The 20763-nt window shown below is 45.9% G+C and overlaps 1 protein-coding gene across 5 annotated transcripts in view; it reads left to right on the top strand.

Annotated features, from left to right (window-relative positions):
• Positions 1-20763, top strand: part of LOC112227462 (rho guanine nucleotide exchange factor 4) — a 103189-nt gene that overhangs the window by 49729 nt on the left and 32697 nt on the right. For 4 of the 5 annotated variants that reach the window (XM_042308417.1, XM_042308418.1, XM_042308419.1 and 1 more), the window contains one exon: positions 11545-11687. In XM_042308417.1, coding sequence (XP_042164351.1) covers positions 11545-11687 — 143 coding nt within the window. Of the gene's footprint in view, positions 1-11544; positions 11688-16570; positions 16593-20763 lie in introns of those variants that run through there. The other variant, XM_042308421.1, reaches the window with a different exon arrangement.

Raw genomic sequence — 20763 nt, forward strand, 5'->3', positions numbered from 1 at the left:
AACAGCCCAGTTAATAGTCAAGCTAACTTCCCAGCTAACAGCCCAGCTAACAGCCCAGTTAATTGTCAAGCTAACAGCCCAGCTAACAGCCCAGTTAATAGTCAAGCTAACTTCCCAGCCAACAGCCCAGCTAACACCCCAGCTAACAGCCCAGCTAACAGCCCAGTTAATTGTCAAGCTAACAGCCTAGCTAACAGCCCAGCTAACAGCCCAGTTAATATTCAAGCTAACAGCCCAGCTAACAGCCCAGTTAATTGTCAAGCTAACAGCCCAGCTAACAGCCCAGTTAATAGTCAAGCTAACAGCCCAGCTAACAGCCCAACCAACTTAGATATGATGTCCCTACTCCAGTTTAGCAAGCATCTCATTTTCATGAACCCAAACAAACTGGTGGAATCAGTCTGGCCTTTAACTTACTGCCAGAGAACACACTGTACAATAGGGAGGATTTCAAAACAACACAGGAATGTGGACAGATATACTGCAACTCCTCTAATACATATGATGCCCTGACCTTCAAACAGAAACATGCTGTTGGACAGTGGGGCAGATACCGTGTAAAAGGTTTTCCTAATTATCTAATGACAGAAATCTAAACAGGATTTGGTGTCAGAATGTCTTCTTTCATTTTATTTGTTAAATTGGCTAAATTTGAACAATATTGACATAGAAACTGCACAATAACAAGTCATATGTCCTCTCTTCAGCCAGATAAGCTGTTACCACCCACGGTCAGGGAGGCTGCTGTTACCACCCCCGGTGAGGCTAGTAATTTTACTGCTGTGTGTGTGTGTGTGTGTGTGTGTGTGTGTGTGTGTGTGTGTGTGTGTGTGTGTGTGTGTGTGTGTGTGTGTGTGTGTGTGTGTGTTTGTGTTTGTGTTGGTGTGTGTTTGTGTGCATGTGCATGGCGTGACTTTAACTCAAGTGGTATTTTACTGGGTGACTTTCTCTTTTACTTGAGTCATTTTCTATTAAGGTATCTTTACTTTTACTAAAGTATGACGATTGGGTACTTTTTCCACCACTGTAAATAGGTTCCGGTACTCTTTTGGGTGCTTGTACTATTTATATTTAGGTGCAGGAGTTCCACAATACGTTTGAGCTAATATTTTATAAGAGGAACAGGAGCTGAAGCAGTAGAACGTTTGAGGTGCCGGTTCTCAGCTCCGGTGAGCTCCTGCCCAAGTCAAACACTGCTTCTTATCCCTTGTGCAAATAGCCTACAGCTTTGTCTGTCCCAAGCACACTGGTGCAGGAAACTCTGAGGTCCCAGAATATTTTATACAATGTTGCAAGTTCGCTAGAGCAAGCTTTAGCTGGACTGTTAGCTGGACTGTTAGCTGGGCTGTTAGCTATGATGTAGGGTTAGATTGTTAGCGTTAGCTGTTAGCTGGGCTGTTAGCTGGACTGTTATGGTCCATGAAAAATGAGATACTTGCTAAACTGGAGTAGGGCTGGTTGGGCTGTTAGCTGTGCTGTTGGCATACACACACACACACACACACACACACACACACACACACTGTCACACACACACACACACACACACAGTTCTGTCACCTTGGACCAGTTCTGTCACCACACACCAGTTCTGTCACCTTGCACTAGTTCTGTCACCTTGGACACCTTGCACTACACCTCCCCAACAAACAGGCATTGAATTAACTAGGTTCCACCTCCAGTTCTGTCACCTTGGACCTGTTCTGTCACCTTGCACTAGCTCTGTCACCTTGAACTAAATCTGTCACCTTGCACTAGTTCTGTCACCTTGGACCAGCTCTGTCACCTTGCACTAGCTCTGTCACCTTGCACTAGCTCTGTCACCTTGCACTAGCTCTGTCACCTTGCACCAGCTCTGTCACCTTACACTAGCTCTGTCACCTTGGACCAGTTCTGTCACCTTGGACCAGTTCTGTCACCTTGGACCAGTTCTGTCACCATGGACCAGTTCTGTCACCTTGCACTAGCTCTGTCACCTTGGATCTGTTCTGTCACCATGGACCAGTTCTGTCACCTTGGACTAGTTCTGTCACCTTGGACCTGTTCTGTCACCTTGGACTAGTTCTGTCACCTTGGACTGTTCTGTCACCTTGGACTAGTTCTGTCACCTTGCACTAGCTCTGTCACCTTGGACCAGTTCTGTCACCTTGGACCTGTTCTGTCACCTTGGACCAGTTCTGTCACCTTGCACTAGCTCTGTCACCTTGGACTAGCTCTGTCACCTTGCACTAGCTCTGTCACCTTGGACCAGTTCTGTCACCTTGGACTAGTCACCTTCGACCTGCTCAGGAACCAGCTTCACACAGACACATCCCATGTGCTGTAAAGTTGACTCTCCGTCTGTGGTGTTTATTAATAGGCAGAATGGATTGCAGGGTAATCAATGCTCTACAGTAGCTGCAGGCTGCACGTGTGTCACATCCATTGACTCATGGATGAATATTCATGTCATGCAGTTTGGTTGAAACAGACAGCAGGGATGGGACATCATTTAGAGCTGAGAGGGATGACGCTTCTCATGGCAACCAGCCAACCAGTCCTGCACCTCTCTGGGAGGTGACAGAGAGCGAGAGATCAGAGGTGAGAGAGAGATGGAGGGAGTGAGACTGACTTTGAGCGTGAGAGATGGAGGGAAAGGTAAGAGTGAAAGTGACCGAGGAAATGCAGTGTTAGGAAGACAGAGAAGATGAGACAGTGATATGGACAGTAGAGGTAGCAAGAAATAATGAAAAAGAGGGAGTGATGGAAAGAGAGAGGGAGGAAGAGCAGAACGAGAGGAATGAACTCAGGGTAGTCAGGTACCTCTGCTCTGTTTGTCCCAGTGTTCATCTGCAGCCGAGGCTCATGGGAGAGGGAGTTGGTGTGGGACTGCCTCAAGGGCCAAACACACAGGGGCCCGCTCTGACATTGTCGGTCTGTATCACTCACACACGACTACACACACACTCTCTCACTCTCTCTCTCACACACATACAACACACACACACACACACGTACGTACATGCATACATACAGTGCATAGAGTACATACACGCACACTGACCTGCTCGGTCGAGTAAACATAAACTGGGATAATCTCTTCTGAATATTTGCACTGCTCAATCCCTCTCTCTCCATTTATCTCCCTCTCTCACTCTCTTTCCCTCTCTATCTCTCTCCCTCAATGTATCTCTCCATGTGCCACGGACTGAGTGTCTGTCTGCAGCAGGCAGGCAGATAGTACTAAAGTCATTTACTGTGGGTTACACTGCCCCTAAGAGGACAAGACTGGTACTTCATTATCATAAGGGATTGGTTCTATATACTGTACATCTTTGACATTTTTTGTTAATTTCACCTTGATTTAACCAGGTAGGCCAGTTGAGAACAAGTTCTCATTTACAACTGCGACCTGGCCAAGATAAAGCAAAGCAGTGTGACACAAACAACAACATAGTGTTACACATGGAATAAACAAACTTACAGTCAATAACACAATAGAAATGTCTATATACAGTGTGTGCAAATTAAGTAAGATTAGGGAGGTAAGGCAATAAATAGGCCATAGTGGCGAAATAATTACAATTTAGCAAATGAACACTGGAGTGATTGATGTGCAGAAGATGAATGTGCAAGTAGACATACTGGGGTGCAAAGGAGCAAAGAAATAAATATGAATAACAATATGGGGATGAGGTATTTGGATGGGCTATTTACAGATGCAATAATCTGTAAGCTGCTCTGATAGCTGATGCTTAAAGTTATTGAGGGAGATATGAGTCTCCAGCATCAGTGATTTTTGCAATTCGTTCCAGTCATTGGCTGCAGAGAACTGGAAGGAAAGGCGGCCAAAGAAGGAATTGGCTTTGGGGGTGACGAGTGAAATATACCTGCTGGAGCGCTTGCTGCGGGTGGGTGCTGCTATGGTGACCAATGAGATGGTCACCTAGTGTGACCAGGAGCCAGTGGGTTTGGCTACGAATATGGTATGTTGCAGTGGTGGGTAAGGGGCACAAAACAGATGGTGAAGGATGCTGTTTTGTAAATGACATCGCCGAAAGGATCTGTTCTGGTCAGCCAGTTGCTGTGTTGTGAAATAGGAAGCCAGTTCTAGATTTAATTGTGGATTGGAGATGCTTAATATGAGTCTGGAAGGAGAGTTTACAGTCTAACCAGACTGCTAGGTATTTGTAGTTGTCCACATATTCTAAGTCAGAACCGTCCAGAGTAGTGATGCTGGACGGGCGAGCAGGTACGGGCAGCGATCGGTTGAAGAGCATGCATTTAGTTTTACTTGCATTTAAGAGCAGTTGGAGGCCACGGAAGGAGAGTTATATGGCATTGAAGTTCGTCTGGAAGTTAGTTAACACAGTGTCCAAAGAAGGGCCAGATGTGTACAGAATGGTGTTGTCTGCGTAGAGGTGGATCAGAGAGTCACCAGCAGCAAGAGTGACATCAGTGATGTATACAGAGAAAAGAGTCGGCCCGAGAATTGATCCCTGTGGCACCCCCATAGAGACTGCCAGAGGTCCGGACAACAGGCCCTCCGATTTGACACACTGAATTCTGTCTGAGAAGTAGTTGGTGAACCAGGTGAGGCAATCATTTGAGGAACCAAGGCTGTTGAATCTTCCGAAAAGAATGCTGTGATTGACAGTGTCGAAAGCCTTGGCCAGGTCTATGAATACAGCTGCACAGTATTGGCTTTTGTTGATGGCGGTTATGATATCATTTAGGACCTTGAGCGTGGCTGAGGTTCACCCATGACCAGCTCAGAAACCAGATTGCATAGCAGAGAAGGTACGGTGGGATTCAAAATGGTCGGTGGTCTGTTTGTTAACTTGGCTTTCGAAGACCTTAGAAAGGCAGGGCAGGATGGATATAAGTTTATAACAGTTTGGGTCTTGAGTGTCTCCCCCTTTGAAGAGGGGGATGACCGCGGCAGCTTTCCAATCTTTGGGGATCTCAGACGATACAAAAGTGAGGTTGAACAGGCTAGTAATAGGGGGTTGCAACAATTGTGGTGGATAATTTTAGAAAGAGAGGGTCCAGATTGTCTAGCCCGGCTGATTTGTAGGGTTCCAGATTTTGCATCTCTTTCATAACATCAGCTATCTGGATTTGGGTGAAGGAGAAACAGGGGAGGATTGGGAGAGTTTATGTGGGGGGTGCAGAGCTGTTGACTGGGGTAGGTGTAGCCAGGTGGAAAGCATGGCCAGACGTAGAAAAATGCTTATTGAAATTCTTGATTGATGGTGTCGGTGTTTCCTATCCTCAGTGCAGTGGGCAGCTGGGAGGAGGTGCTCTTTTTCTCCATGGACTTTACAGTGTCCCAGAACCTTTTTGGAGTTTGTGCTACAGGATGCAAATTTATGTTTGAAAAAGCTAGCCTTTGCTTTCCTAACTGCCTGTGTATATTGGTTCCTAACTTCCCTGAAAAGTTGCATATCGCGGGGGCTATTCGATGCTAATGCAGTATGCCACAGGATGTATGCCTACATCTACTTCCGGCGCCGACAGAGATGGCCGCCTGCCTCAAGCGTTCCTAGGAAACTATGCAGTTTTTTGTTTTTTTTTTACGTGTTATTTCTTACATTAGTACCCCAGGTCATCTTAGTTTCTTTACATACAGCCGAGAAGAACTACTGAATATAAGATCAGCGTCAACTCACCATCAGTACGACCAAGAATATGTTTTTCGCGATGCGGATCCTGTGTTCTGCCTTACAACCAGTGTAACCGAGTGGATCACATGCAGCGACCAAAAAAAAAAACACGACTCAGAAAAAGAGGGAAACGCTCAAGCGGTCTTCTGGTCAGACTCCCGAGACGGGCACATCGTGCACCACTCCCTAGCATTCTTCTTGCCAATGTCCAGTCTCTTGACAACAAGGTTGATGAAATCCGAGCAAGGGTAGCATTCCAGAGGGACATCAGAGACTGTAACGTTCTTTGCTTCACGGAAACATGGCTAACTGGAGAGACGCAATCCGGCGGTGCAGCCAGCGGGTTTCTCCACGCATCGCGCCGACAGAAACAAACATCTTTCTGGTAAGAAGACGGGCGGGGGCGTATGTCTTATGGCCAACGTGACATGGTGTGATGAAAGAAACATACAGGAACTCAAATCCTTCTGTTCACCTGATTTAGAATTCCTCACAATCAAATGTAGACCGCATTATCTACCAAGAGAATTCTCTTCGATTATAATCACAGCCGTATATATCCCCCCCAAGCAGACACATCGATGGCTCTGAACAACTTTATTTAACTCTCTGCAAACTGGAAACGATTTATCCGGAGGCTGCATTCATTGTAGCTGGGGATTTTAACAAGGCTAATCTGAAAGCAAGACTCCTAAATTTTATCAGCATATCGATTGCGCAACCAGGGGTGGAAAGACCCTGGATCATTGTTACTCTAACTTCCGTGACGCATATAAGGCCCTGCCCCGCCCCCTTTCGGAAAAGCTGACCACGACTCCATTTTGTTGATCCCTGCCTACAGACAGAAACTAAAACAAGAAGCTCCCACGCTGAGGTCTGTCCAACGCTGGTCCGACCAAGCTGACTCCACACTCCAAGACTGCTTCCATCACGTGGACTGGGAGATGTTTCGTATTGCGTCAGACAACAACATTGACGAATACGCTGATTCGGTGTGCGAGTTCATTAGAACGTGCGTTGAAGATGTCGTTCCCATAGCAACGATTAAAACATTCCCTAACCAGAAACCGTGGATTGATGGCAGCATTCGTGTGAAACTGAAGGCACGAACCACTGCTTTTAATCAGGGCAAGGTGTCTGGTAACATGACTGAATACAAACAGTGCAGCTATTCCCTCCGCAAGGCTATCAAACAAGCTAAGCGCCAGTACAGAGACAAAGTAGAATCTCAATTCAACGGCTCAGACACAAGAGGTATGTGGCAGGGTCTACAGTCAATCACGGACTACAGGAAGAAACCCAGCCCAGTCACGGACCAGGATGTCTTGCTCCCAGGCAGACTAAATAACTTTTTTGCCCGCTTTGAGGACAATACAGTGCCACTGACACGGCCTGCAACGGAAACATGCGGTCTCTCCTTCACTGCAGCCGAAGTGAGTAAGACATTTAAACGTGTTAACCCTCGCAAGGCTGCAGGCCCAGACGGCATCCCCAGCCGCGCCCTCAGAGCATGCGCAGACCAGCTGGCCGGTGTGTTTACGGACATATTCAATCAATCCCTATACCAGTCTGCTGTTCCCACATGCTTCAAGAGGGCCACCATTGTTCCTGTTCCCAAGAAAGCTAAGGTAACTGAGCTAAACGACTACCGCCCCGTAGCACTCACACCCGTCATCATGAAGTGCTTTGAGAGACTAGTCAAGGACCATATCACCTCCACCCTACCTGACACCCTTGACCCACTCCAATTTGCTTACCGCCCAAATAGGTCCACAGACGATGCAATCTCAACCACACTGCACACTGCCCTAACCCATCTGGACAAGAGGAATACCTATGTGAGAATGCTGTTCATCGACTACAGCTCGGCATTCAACACCATAGTACCCTCCAAGCTCGTCATCAAGCTCGAGACCCTGGGTCTCGACCCCGCCCTGTGCAACTGGGTACTGGACTTCCTGACGGGCCGCCCCCATTTGGTGAGGGTAGGCAACAACATCTCCTCCCCGCTGATCCTCAACACTGGGGCCCCACAAGGGTGCGTTCTGAGCCCTCTCCTGTACTCCCTGTTCACCCACGACTGCGTGGCCATGCACGCCTCCAACTCAATCATCAAGTTTGAGGACGACACAACAGTGGTAGGCTTGATTACCAACAACGAAAAGAATGCCTACAGGGAGGAGGTGAGGGCTCTCGGAGTGTGGTGTCAGGAAAATAACCTCACACTCAACGTCAACAAAACTAAGGAGATGATTGTGGACTTCAGGAAACAGCAGAGGGAACACCCCCATCCACATCGATGGAACAGTAGTGGAGAGGGTAGCAAGTTTTAAGTTCCTCGGCATACACATCACAGACAAACTGAATTGGTCCACTGACACAGACAGCATCGTGAGGAAGGCGCAGCAGCGCCTCTTCAACCTCAGGAGGCTGAAGAAATTGGCTTGTCACCAAAAGCACTCACAAACTTCTACAGATGCACAATCGAGAGCATCCTGGCGGGCTGTATCACCGCCTGGTATGGCAACTGCACCGCCCTCAACCGTAAGGCTCTCCAGAGGGTAGTGAGGTCTGCACAACGCATCACCGGGGGCAAACTACCTGCCCTCCAGGACACCTACACCACCCGATGCTACAGGAAGGCCATAAAGATCATCAAGGACATCAACCACCCGAGCCACTGCCTGTTCACCCCGCTGCCATCCAGAAGGCGAGGTCAGTACAGGTGCATCAAAGCTGGGACCGAGAGACTGAAAAACAGCTTCTATCTCAAGGCCATCAGACTGTTAAACAGCCACCACTAACATTGAGTGGCTACTGCCAACACACTGTCAATGACACTGACTCTACTCCAGCCACTTTAATCATGGGAATTGATGGGAAATGATGTAAATATATCACTAGCCACTTTAAACAATGCTACCTTATATAATGTTACTTACCCTACATTATTCATCTCATATGCATACGTTGATACTGTACTCTATATCATCGACTGCATCCTTATGTAATACATGTATCACTAGCCACTTTAACTATGCCACTTGGTTTACATACTTATCTCATATGTATATACTGTACTCGATATCATCTACTGTATCTTGCCTATGCTGCTCTGTACCATCACTCATTCATATATCCTTATGTACATATTCTTTATCCCCTTACACTGTGTATGACAGTAGTTTTTTTGAATTGTTAGTTAGATTACTTGCTCATTATTACTGCATTGTCGGAACTAGAAGCACAAGCATTTCGCTACACTCGCATTAACATCTGCTAACCATGTGTATGTGACAAATAAAATTTGATTTGATTTGATTTGATGTTTTGTGCTGGTCAAGGGCAGTCAGGTCTGGAGTGAACCAAGGGCTATATCTGTTCCTGGTTCTACATTTTTTCAATTGGGCATGCTTATTTAAGATGGTGAGGAAGGCATTTTTAAAGAATAACCAGGCATCCTCTACTGGCGGAATGAGGTCAAAATCTTTCCAGGATACCTAGGCCAGATCGGTTAGAAAGGCCTGCTCGCTAAAGTGTTTTAGGGAGCGTTTGACTGAAATATATAATATATGTAATATTCTTGAAATGTAATGTCATTCATTTGTAGTGAAAACACATATTACAGCATCTGGATGTAAATTACGATCATAAAAAGGTAGTCTACTGTTTCATCAATAGTGTTTTAATATGTGCTATGTAATTGTTCTGCCACAGTGTATGTGTGGCACTGTGTGAGGTCCAGTGGTTGCCATTTGGGCTAAGAGAATAAAGGAAGATGAATTTCACACATGATTAAACACATCCTCTATACCCCATCCAACCTCTAGAGGCTTTTAGATGATTCTTCATTCTTAAAGACTGCTGAAAGGGAAAAGGCAGTCTATATCGTACTAATAGAACGTGGTCCTAAAATACTGCACAGCTCTGGGGGTTGAATATGTGCATTTTTAATGGCAGAGTGATGCGCCAAATCCCTTTCTCCTGATCGCCTGAGGGGGTCTGAACGCTCTGTGTTCTCTCATTAAGCCCTGACTCCCTGTCTCCACGGTGATTTGTCACCATGGAGACTCGCCGTGGCAACAGCTGTTTGAAGAGCAGGGATGTATTGATGAGATTGGACAGATAGACAGGAGAATATTTATAGCTGCAAGGGCAGGTACGTACAGTCAGGGAGAGAACTGTGATGATGCCACTCGGAGGGCAAAGAGTGTGTTTACATGCACACCAATATATTCGGAACACTCAGTTATTCAGTTTTGCATATCATGGGTGTTGTGTAATGATGTAAAAACAAGTGACTTTAAAAAGTAGGCTACCTGAGCAATTCAATCCACCATAATAATTCCATAATCATTTAGACTACTATAATACATGTACTATAATTTATTACTAGTTACTTGCCCCTAATCTAGACAAGATTCTGCTTATAATTTCCTACATTTGTTAGGCCCTATTATAATTTCCTACATTTGTCAGGCCCTATTATAATTTCCTACATTTGTCAGGCCCTATTATAATTTCCTACATTTGTTAGGCCCTATTATAATTTCCTACATTTGTCAGGCCCTATTATAATTTCCTACATTTGTTAGGCCCTATTATAATTTCCTACATTTGTCAGGCCCTATTATAATTTCCTACATTTGTTAGGCCCTGTTATAATTTCCTACATTTGTCAGGCCCTATTATAATTTCCTACATTTGTTAGGCCCTATTATAATTTCCTACATTTGTCAGGCCCTATTATAATTTCCTACATTTGTTAGGCCCTATTATAATTTCCTACATTTGTCAGGCCCTGTTATAATTTCCTACATTTGTTAGGCCCTATTATAATTTCCTACATTTGTCAGGCCCTGTTATAATTTCCTACATTTGTTAGGCCACTGTGTGTCAACTATAGTTAGATACATGCAGCTTCTCTTCTGTCGTAACTTGTTGCCCCCAGAAGACTAAATAAAGTAGTTCTCACCAGAATAATGTGTTACATTGATAGAATGAATGCATTAGTAATCTATTTAACACCAATAAAGTTGTCTGTTTCATTTAGGGACCGGGGAGAAAACTCCCAAAACAGTGGAAAATTTGTTCCTGTGCAACATATCCAAATGTCATCAGTTTGTTCGGGTTTTAAGGAAATTAAAGCTGAGAAAACGATGAAACACGTTTCTGATAAGACTTCAGTTCATCTTGGGTACACATTTGATGTGGTTTAAATACTGTCTTAAAGATAACATGTTTCGCTCACATTCACAGAGATGCTGAAATCATCTCCACTCCTGTTCCCGAGACCAAATAAAAAATGTGTTGTACCATTTTACTGCAAGAAATATATAAATGGGCAGGAGTTAATATTATATTATACACGTGAGAGGTCATTGTCCAGATTTCAGTTATTATTCCATTTAACCCACGTAAACTTAAATGAGGAATTTTATTTATTAATGGATACAGGAGATAGTCATGAGCGGAATATCAACATTTGTATGTAAACAGCTCATCCAGAATGAGATCTTAAGCGGGACATGAGCCACTATCCGGAATACTGTCAGGATATTAAAGTGGTCACTAACATGCTGCCACGGGTTTTCTTCCCTCTCTCTTTTAATGTCACTGTGTCTCAGTGAGAGGTCTTCGGGTCCCAACTAGGCCGTGAGTTATGAGTAATGATGATTCAGATCACCACAACTGGGTTGGAACTCAGCTGCAGCTCAGACCTGTTCTTTGTTTGATAACCATTTTTTTTTAGTTTTGTGGACTGTTTTGTTGTATTTGCAGAAAAGTAGGATATGTTTTCTTAATTAATGTGCTAAAATGCCCCATCTGAAGAGGGATGAGACAGAGGTTTTATGTTGTTTTCTCTCTCTCTCTGTCCCTGTCCCCCCCCCCATGATAGTACCAGACGGGGGTGGAGAGAAGACCAGTCTGGGGCTGGGTGATGATCTAGGCAGTGACGAGGACCTGTTTGAAGAGTTCCGCAGTTCCAGACATCACTTTGGACACCCAGGGGGAGGTGGGGAACAACTGGCCATAAATGAGGTAGCCTTTTGTTTTATCTGTCCGTCTCTCTGTCTGTCTCTCTCTAGAGTTACGTAGAATATGAGTTTTGATTAAATCCGTAGCTCCCTAACCTGCTGTGTTTATGAATGAACTCCCTAAGACCTCCCAGTGCATTGTAGGTACACATCAGCTCCTGAGAGGCCGCCCTGGCACAGCTCAGATTGTTCAGGTGTTCCCTCCAAGCCCCGCCCCTATCCTGGTTGTCACTCAGAATTAGCGTGAATAATTAGGACTCACCTGGTGAAACAATTACCTCCGCTTTGACTAGTGTTTAGAGCCGGGCTCCACAGGGCTTCGTGGGAGACAAGGGCAGTAAAGGTTTAAATTGACTCATTGAGGGACAAAGCTGATTTGATTTATTGTTGTGGCTAAACCGCTGTGAATTCCTCCAAGCCTTTCTACTGGAGTAGAATACTAAATAACCTGGAAGATGGAATAGACACGCTCACACACACACACACACACACACACACACACACACACACACACACACATTCATATACACACACACATACACACTCATACACACACATTCATACACACACACAAACACACACACACACACACACACACACACACACATGCATTCATATACACACACACATACACACTCATACACACATGCATTCATACACACACACAAACACACACACACACACTCAGAGGAGGGAGGGAGAGAGGGAGGGAGGCAGAGAGGATAAGGAGAAGGGAGAGGAGAGAGGGAGGCGAGAGAGAAGAGAGAGAAGAGAGAGAGGCGAGAGAGAAGAGCGAGGAGAGAGCGAAAAGAGAAGAGAAGAGGCAGAGGGAGGATTGAGAAGAGAGCGGCAGAGAGAAGAGAGGCAGAGTGAGAGAGAGGCAGAGAGAGAAGAGAGGCAGAGGCAGAGTGAGAGAGAGGCAGAGAGAGAGAGAGGCAGAGAGAGAAGAGAGGCAGAGGCAGAGTGAGAGAGAGGCAGAGAGAGAAGAGATACGGTACATTCTGGAAAGTATTCAGACTTTTTCCACATTTTGTTACGTTACAGCCTTATTCAAATACAATTGTAATGGTTTTTTCCTCATCAATCTACACATAATACTCCATAATGACAAAGCAAAAGCAGATTTATATAAATAGTTCTAAAAAACTTAAATATCACATTCAGACCCTTAATTATATCAAATTTACATAAGTATTCAGACCCTTTACTCAGTACTTTGTTGAAGCACCTTTGGCAGCGATTACAGCCTTGAGTCTTCTTGGGTATGATGCTACAAGCTTGGCACACCTTTATTTGGAGAGTTTCTCCCATTCTTCTCTGCAGATTCTCTCAAGCCCTGTCAGGTTGGATGGGGAGCGTCACTGCACAGCTATTTTCAGGTCTCTCCAGAGATGTTTGATCGTGTTCAAGTCTGGGTTCTGGCCGGGCCATTCAAGGACATTCAGAGACTTGTCCCGAAGCCACTCCTGCGTTGGTCTTGGCTGTGTGAACCTTGGCCCCAGTCTGAGGTCCTGAGCGCTCTGGATCTCTCTGTACTTTGCTCCGTTCATCGTTCTCTAGATCCTGAGAAGTCTCCCAGTCTCCTTCACCGTAGAGATGGTGCCAGGTTTCCTCCAGATGTGATGCTTGGCATTCAGTCCAAAGAGTTCAATCTTGGTTTCATCAGACCAGAGAATCTTGTTTCTCATTGTCTGAGTCCTTTATATGCCTTTTGTCAAACTCCAGGCGGGCTGTCATGTGCTTTTACTGAGGAGTGGCTTCCGTCTGGCCACTCTACCATAAAGGCCTGATTGGTAGAGTGCTGCAGAGATGGTTGTCCTTCTGGAAGGTTCTCCCACCTCCACAGAGGACATCTGGAGCTCTGTCAGATTGCCCATCGGGTTCTTGGTCACCTCCCTGACCAAGGCCCTTTTCCCCTGATTGCTCAGTTTGGCCGGGCAGCCAGCTCTAGGAAGAGTCTTGGTGGTTCCAAACTTTTTCCATTTTAATCAGGATGGAAGCCACTGTGTTCTTGGAGATTTTTTGGTACCCTTGCCCAGATCTGTGCCTCGACATAATCCTGTCTCGGAGCTCTATGTACAATTCCTTCAACCTCATGGCTTGGTTTTTGCTCTGACATGCACTGTCATCTGTGGAGCCTTATACAGTATAGACAGGTGGACTCCAGTCAAGTTGTAGGAACATTTCAAGGATGATCAACGGAAACAGGATGCACCTGAGCTCAATTTCGAGTCTCATAGCAAAGGGTCTGAATACTTATGTAAGTACAGTATTTCTGTTTTTCAAAAAACATGTTTTTGCTTTGTCATTATATGGTATTGTGTTGATTTTTTTATATTTTTAAAGCATCTTTATTTAACTAGACAAGTCAGTTAAGAACAAATGTTTATTTACAATGACGACCTACACCGGCTCAGACGACACTGGGCCATTTGTGCGCCGCCCTATGGGACTCCCAATCACTACTGGTTGTGATACAGTCTGGAATCGATCCAGGTTGTCTGTAGTGACGTCTCTAGCACTGAGATGCAGTGCCTTAGACCGCTGGTTGCCACTTGGAAGCCCCAAGTGGTGAGGAAAAAACATATATTTAATCCACTTTAGAATAAGGCTGTAACGTAACAAAATGTTGAAAAAGTGAAGGGGTCTTTCCGAATGCACCGTATGGGAGAGACAGAGGCTGTAAACACAGGATTGTTCTTGCCTTGTTGCCATAGTTACCATCGATGCCATAGATGCATGACACCGTACAGTATACACTGCTAGAACAACTAAGGATGAGGACCGTGGTGTAAAGTACTTAAGTAAAAAATACTTTAAAGTACTAATTAAGTTGTTTTTTGGGGGGTATCTGTACTTGACTTTACTATTTATATATATTTTTTTACATTTGTACTTTTACTCCACTACATTCCTAAATAAAATCATGTTATTTTTACTCCATGTGTCCCCTACAAAAATGTACCATGGTAATACAATGAAGGAAATATCATGTTTTTTGTTCACCACCATAGCAGGATAATACAATGATATTTGCATTCGTACCATGGTGTTTTCCTGCCAGGGTAGTGACCCCAAAAAATGAACCATGGTAGTACAATAACAATGTTTTTGTACTAACAGCATGTAGTGAAACATGAAAGCATGGCAGTTGTTTACGATATATTATTATGGTCTGTGTCCCACCATTTTTTGGGTAAAGTGACCAAAAACATAGTAATTTATAGTACTCACATAATGCAACATTGACTACTAACTCTGCAATGGCAAAGCATAGGCCTAGTACCCTCTTGAACCCCTTAAAACTCATAGTGAAAAACCACAACACACATGGTCTAGTCGTCTTAAACCTTGGAATCTGGTGAGAAGAATGAATGCTGTCTAAAACATTGAAGATTTAAAATAGTTAGTTTATCTGGTGCTTCTTTCTTACAGTAAATGCAGTTTTCAGTTGGCTCTCTCTCATTCAACTGACTATTCTAAATAGCCAACATACTAAAAAACTATTTGTAAAAAGGTATTAATTATCATCTTATCTCATAGGTACATTTTCATCATGTAATTCTCAACAAATCCCTAAAAACTCAAGTTACAACGTTTCCCTTTGTTTACACTCTGTATGAATGTTCATTGGTCCTGTCGCCATGACTACGACAGGCTAGCCTGACTGGAGCTTTCTTTAGCTGCCGTTAGCTTCTATGCTAACAGGCTTTTATAAATTAATTAAACTTTCAAAACATCATCAAAAATAACAAATATTATATCATTACGTTCCGCTTAACTTGAAGTTTAATATCCTATGCTTTATAACTTGATGATAATATTTTATTTATCTGTTGTGTTTCTCTTCATTTGGCTCTCTCATTCAACCGACTCACTGTCTAGGCAGGTTACCATGAGAGTGAGAGCGCATGAACCAACCACTAGACCTTGTGGCTCCCTCTGCTGGCTGAAACAAGGGCAACACGCCTTGACTAGAAATACTGTAAAATATGACAAAATGCCAAAGATCAGGCTACCATATACACTACATAGCCAAACATATGTGAACACGTGGCTCGTCGAACATCTCATTCCAAAATCCTGAGTATTAATATGGAGTTGGTCCCCCTTTGCTGCTAAACAGCCTCCACTCTTCTGGGAAGGCTTTCCACTAGATGTTGGGAACTTTGCTGTGGGGACTTGCTTCTATTCAGCCACAAGAGCATTAGTGAGGTCTGGCTCGCAGTCGGCGTTCCAATTCATCTCAAAGGTGTTCAATGGGGTTGAGGTCATGGGCTCTGTGGAGGCAGGGTAGCCTAGTGGTTAGAGCGTTGGACTAGTAACCGGAAGGTTACTAGTCCAACCCCGAGCTGACAAGGTACAAATCTGTCATTCTGCCCCTGAACAGGCAGTTAACCCACTGTTCCTAGGCCGTTATTGAAAATAAGAATTTGTTCTTAACTGACTTGCCTAGTTAAATAAAGGTAAAATAAAAAAAATAAAAGTTCTTCCACACCGATCTCGACAAACCATTTCTGTATAGATCTCGCTTTGTGCACTGGGCCATGGTCATGCTGAAACAGGGAAGGGCCTTCCCCAAACTGTTGCCACAAGGTTGGAAGCACAGAATCATCTAGAATGTAATTGTATGCTGTAGCGTTACGATTTCTCTTCATTGGAACTAAGGGTCCTAACCCCAACAATGAAAAACAGCCCCAGACCATTATTCCTCCTCTAACAAACTTTAGAAGGCCTTCATAAAAAGGGCTTTATAAATACATTTGATTGATTGATACAGTTGGCACTATGCATTCAGACAGGTAGCGTTTTCCTGGAACCTGCCAAACCCAGATTCGTCCGTCGGACTGCCAGATGGTGATTCATAACTCCAGAGAACGCGTTTCCACTGCTCCATAGTCCAATGGCGGTAAGCTTTACATCTCTCCAGCCGATGCTTGGCATTACGCATGGTGATCATAGGCTTGTGTGCGGCTGCTCGGCCATGGAAACCCATTTCATGAAGCTCCCGACAAACTGTTATTGTGCTGACGTTGCTTCCAGAGGCAGTTTGGATCTCGGTAGTCAGTGTTGCACTCGAGGACTACGCTACGCTCTTCAGCACCTCGGCAGTCTCGTTCTGTGAGCTTGTGTGGCCTACCACTTCGCGGCTGAGCCGTTGTTGCTCCTAGACGTTTCCACTTCACAATAACAACACTTCAAGTTGTCCAGGGCAGCTCTAGCAGGGCAGAATTTTGACAAACTGACTTGTTGGAAAGGTGGCGGTGCCACGTCGAAAGTCACTGAGCTCTTCAGTAATGCCATTCTACTGCCAATGTTTGTCTATGGAGATTACATGGCTGTGTTCTCGATTTTATACACCTGTCAGCAATGGGTTTCATCAATATAACACCATAATTCATCAATATAACACCATCCTACATCTTTTGACCATGGGGGGTTTATTAATGTAATGCATTATACTCATGGTAACGCACAATTAAAAAAAGGATACTATATAATAACTATTGGTACCATTTAATATAATTGTGCGTTACCATAGTGGAATGCGGGGCGGCAGGATAGTGGTTAGAGTGTAGAGGCAGCAGGGTAGCCTAGTGGTCAGAGTGTAGAGGCGGCAGGGTAGCCTAGTGGTTAGAGTGTAGAGGCGGCAGGGTAGCCTAGTGATTAGAGCGTTGGACTAGTAACTGAAAGGTTGCAAGTTCATATCCCCGAGCTGACAAGGTACAAATCTGTTGTTCTGCCCCTGAACAGGCAGTTAACCCACTGTTCCTAGGCTGTCATTGAAAATAAGAATTTGTTCTAAACTGACTTGCCTAGTTAAATAAAGGTAAAAACAATTTTTTAAATGCACAATGCAGGTTAAAACCATGGTATTTCCATGATCCACGTCTATACCATGGTATAAATGATGCAATACCGTGGTAATAGTTAGGTGCAATGACAGTACCTCAGTATTATCATTATACTTCAAAGCTAAAACCATGGGTATATTTCCTTGATTCAGACTACACCATGGTATAAGTGAAAGTACCATAGTAGAACCAAGGTACATTTTTGTAAGGGATTTTCCTTGACACCCAAAATAACTTGTTACATTTTGAATACTTAGCCAGAACAGGAAAAGGGTCCAATTCAGGCACTTATCAAGAGAACTTCTCTGGTCATCCCTACTGCCTCTGATCTGGAGGACTCACTAAACAGAGAACGTCCCTGGTCATCCCTTCTGCCTCTGATCTGGTGGACTCACTAAACAGAGAACATCTCTGGTCATCCTGCTGCCTCTGATCTGGAGGACTCACTAAACAGAGAACATCGCTGGTCATCCCTACTGCCTCTGATCTGGTGGACTCACTAAACAGAGAACATCACTGGTCATCCCTACTGCCTCTGATCTGGTGGACTCACTAAACAGAGAACATCCCTGGTCATCCCTACTGCCTCTGATCTGGTGGACTCACTAAACACAGAACATCTCTGGTCATCCCTACTGCCTCTGATCTGGTGGACTCACTAAACAGAGAACATCCCTGGTCATCCCTACTACCTCTGATCTGGTGGACTCACTAAACAGAGAACATCTCTGGTCATCCCTACTACCTCTGATCTGGTGGACTCACTAAACAGAGAACATCTCTGGTCATCCCTACTGCCTCTGATCTGGTGGACTCACTAAACAGAGAACATCTCTGGTCATCCCTACTGCCTCTGATCTGGTGGACTCACTAAACAGAGAACATCCCTGGTCATCCCTACTGCCTCTGATCTGGTGGACTCACTAAACAGAGAACATCCCTGGTCATCCCTACTGCCTCTGATCTGATCTGTGACTCACTAAACAGAGAACATCCCTGGTCATCCCTACTGCCTCTGATCTGGTGGACTCACTAAACAGAGAACATCTCTGGTCATCCCTACTGCCTCTGATCTGGTGGACTCACTAAACAGAGAACATCTCTGGTCATCCCTACTGCCTCTGATCTGGTGGACTCACTAAACAGAGAACGTCCCTGGTCATCCCTTCTGCCTCTGATCTGGCAGACTCACTAAACAGAGAACATCCCTGGTCATCCCTTCTGCCTCTGATCTGGTGGACTCACTAAACAGAGAACATCTCTGGTCATCCTGCTGCCTCTGATCTGGAGGACTCACTAAACAGAGAACATCTCTGGTCATCCTGCTGCCTCTGATCTGGAGGACTCACTAAACAGAGAACATCTCTGGTCATCCTGCTGCCTCTGATCTGGAGGACTCACTAAACAGAGAACATCCCTGGAAAACGTCCATGGAAATATCTTATAGTCCAGGATTAAGATGAATCTGTTTCCAGAAGACCACCCTATAGTATAATGTTCAGCTACTGTACATGTCAGCTGTGTAGACTCTCAGTGGAGGCTGCTGAGGGGAGGATGACTCATAGTAATGTCTGCAAAGGAGCGAATGGAATGGCATCAAACACATGGAAACCATGGAAACCATATGTTTGATGTTGTGGATACCTTTCCACCTACCTCCCCAATTAAGGTACCACCATCCTCCTGTGCTGTCTATATTAGAATCAGAGTGAGGAAGTCTGGGTCATCATATTCTGATTGGTTGAGATGAGCAGTGGCAGTAAAGAGGTCTGGGTATCAAGGTCAGAGAGAGAGGGGGAGGGGATAGAGAGGGGAAGGGGAAAGGGAGAGGGGGAGAGGGAGGGGGAGAGGGGGAGGGGATAGAGAGGGGAAAGGAAGAGGGGGAGAGAGGGACAGGGGAGGGGATAGAGAGGGAAAGGGAGAGGGGAGGGGAGAGAGGGGAGAGAGAGGGGGAGGGCATAGAGAGGGGAAAGGGAGAGGGGAAGAGAGAGGGGATAGAGAGGGGAAAGGGAGAGGGGGAGAGGGGGGAGGGGGGGATAGAGAGGGGAAAGGGAGAGGGGATAGGGGAAGGGAGAGGGGATAGAGGGGAGGGGATAGGGGATAGAGAGGGGGAGAGAGAGGGGGAGGGGATAGAGGGGGATGGGATAGAGAGGGGAAAGGGGAGGGGATAGAGAGGGACAGGGGGAGGGGATAGAGAGGGAAAGGGAGAGGGGAAGGGAAGGGAGAGGGGATAGAGGGGGAGGGGATAGAGGGAAAGGGGAGGGAAGGGAGAGGGGATAGAGGGGGACAGGATAGAGAGGGGAAAGGGAGAGGGGACGAGGGACGGGGGAGGGGATAGAGGGGGAGGGATAGGGGAAGGGAGAGGGGATAGAGGGACAGGGGGAGGGGATAGAGAGGGGAATGGAGAGGGGGAGAGGGGACAGGTGGGAGGGGATAGAGGGGGAAAGGGACAGGGGAAGGGAGAGGGGATAGAGGGGGGGGAAGGGAGAGGGGATAGAGAGAGGAAATGGAGAGGGGAAGGGAGAGGGGATAGAGGGACAGGGGGAGGGGATAGAGAGGGGGAAATGGAGAGGGGAAGGGAGAGGGGATAGAGGGACAGGGGGAGGGATAGAGAGGGGAAATGGAGAGGGGAAGGGAGAGGGGATAGAGGGACAGGGGGAGGGGATAGAGGGGGAAATGGAGAGGGGAAGGGAGAGGGGATAGAGGGACAGGGGGAGGGGATAGAGAGGGGAATGGAGAGGGGGAGAGAGGGACAGGTGGGAGGGGATAGAGAGGGGAAAGGGAGAGGGGAAGGGAGAGGGGATAGAGGGGGAGGGGAAGGGAGAGGGGATAGAGAGAGGAAATGGAGAGGGGAAGGGAGAGGGGATAGAGGGGGATGGGATAGAGAGGGGAAAGGGAGGGGAAGGGGACAGGGGGATGGGATAGAGAGGGGAAAGGGAGAGGGGAAGAGGGACAGGGGAGGGGATAGGAGGGGAAAGGGAGAGGGGGAGGAGAGGCACAGGGGGAGGGGATATAGTAGAGAGGGGGAGGGAGAGAGAGGGGAAAGGGAGAGGGAGAGAGAGGTGGGAGAGGGGGAAATGAGGGATGGATGTAGAGAGGGAAAGGAGAGGGGGAGAGAGAGAGGTGGGAGAGGGGGAGGGGATAAAGAGAGGGAGAACAGAGAGGGGGAGTAAGAGAGGGGAAAGAGAGGAAAGGGGATAGAGACGGGGAGACAGAGAGAAAGGG

The sequence above is a fragment of the Oncorhynchus tshawytscha genome, linkage group LG29 (assembly GCF_018296145.1).
Source record: "Oncorhynchus tshawytscha isolate Ot180627B linkage group LG29, Otsh_v2.0, whole genome shotgun sequence".
Lineage (NCBI taxonomy): Eukaryota > Metazoa > Chordata > Actinopteri > Salmoniformes > Salmonidae > Oncorhynchus > Oncorhynchus tshawytscha.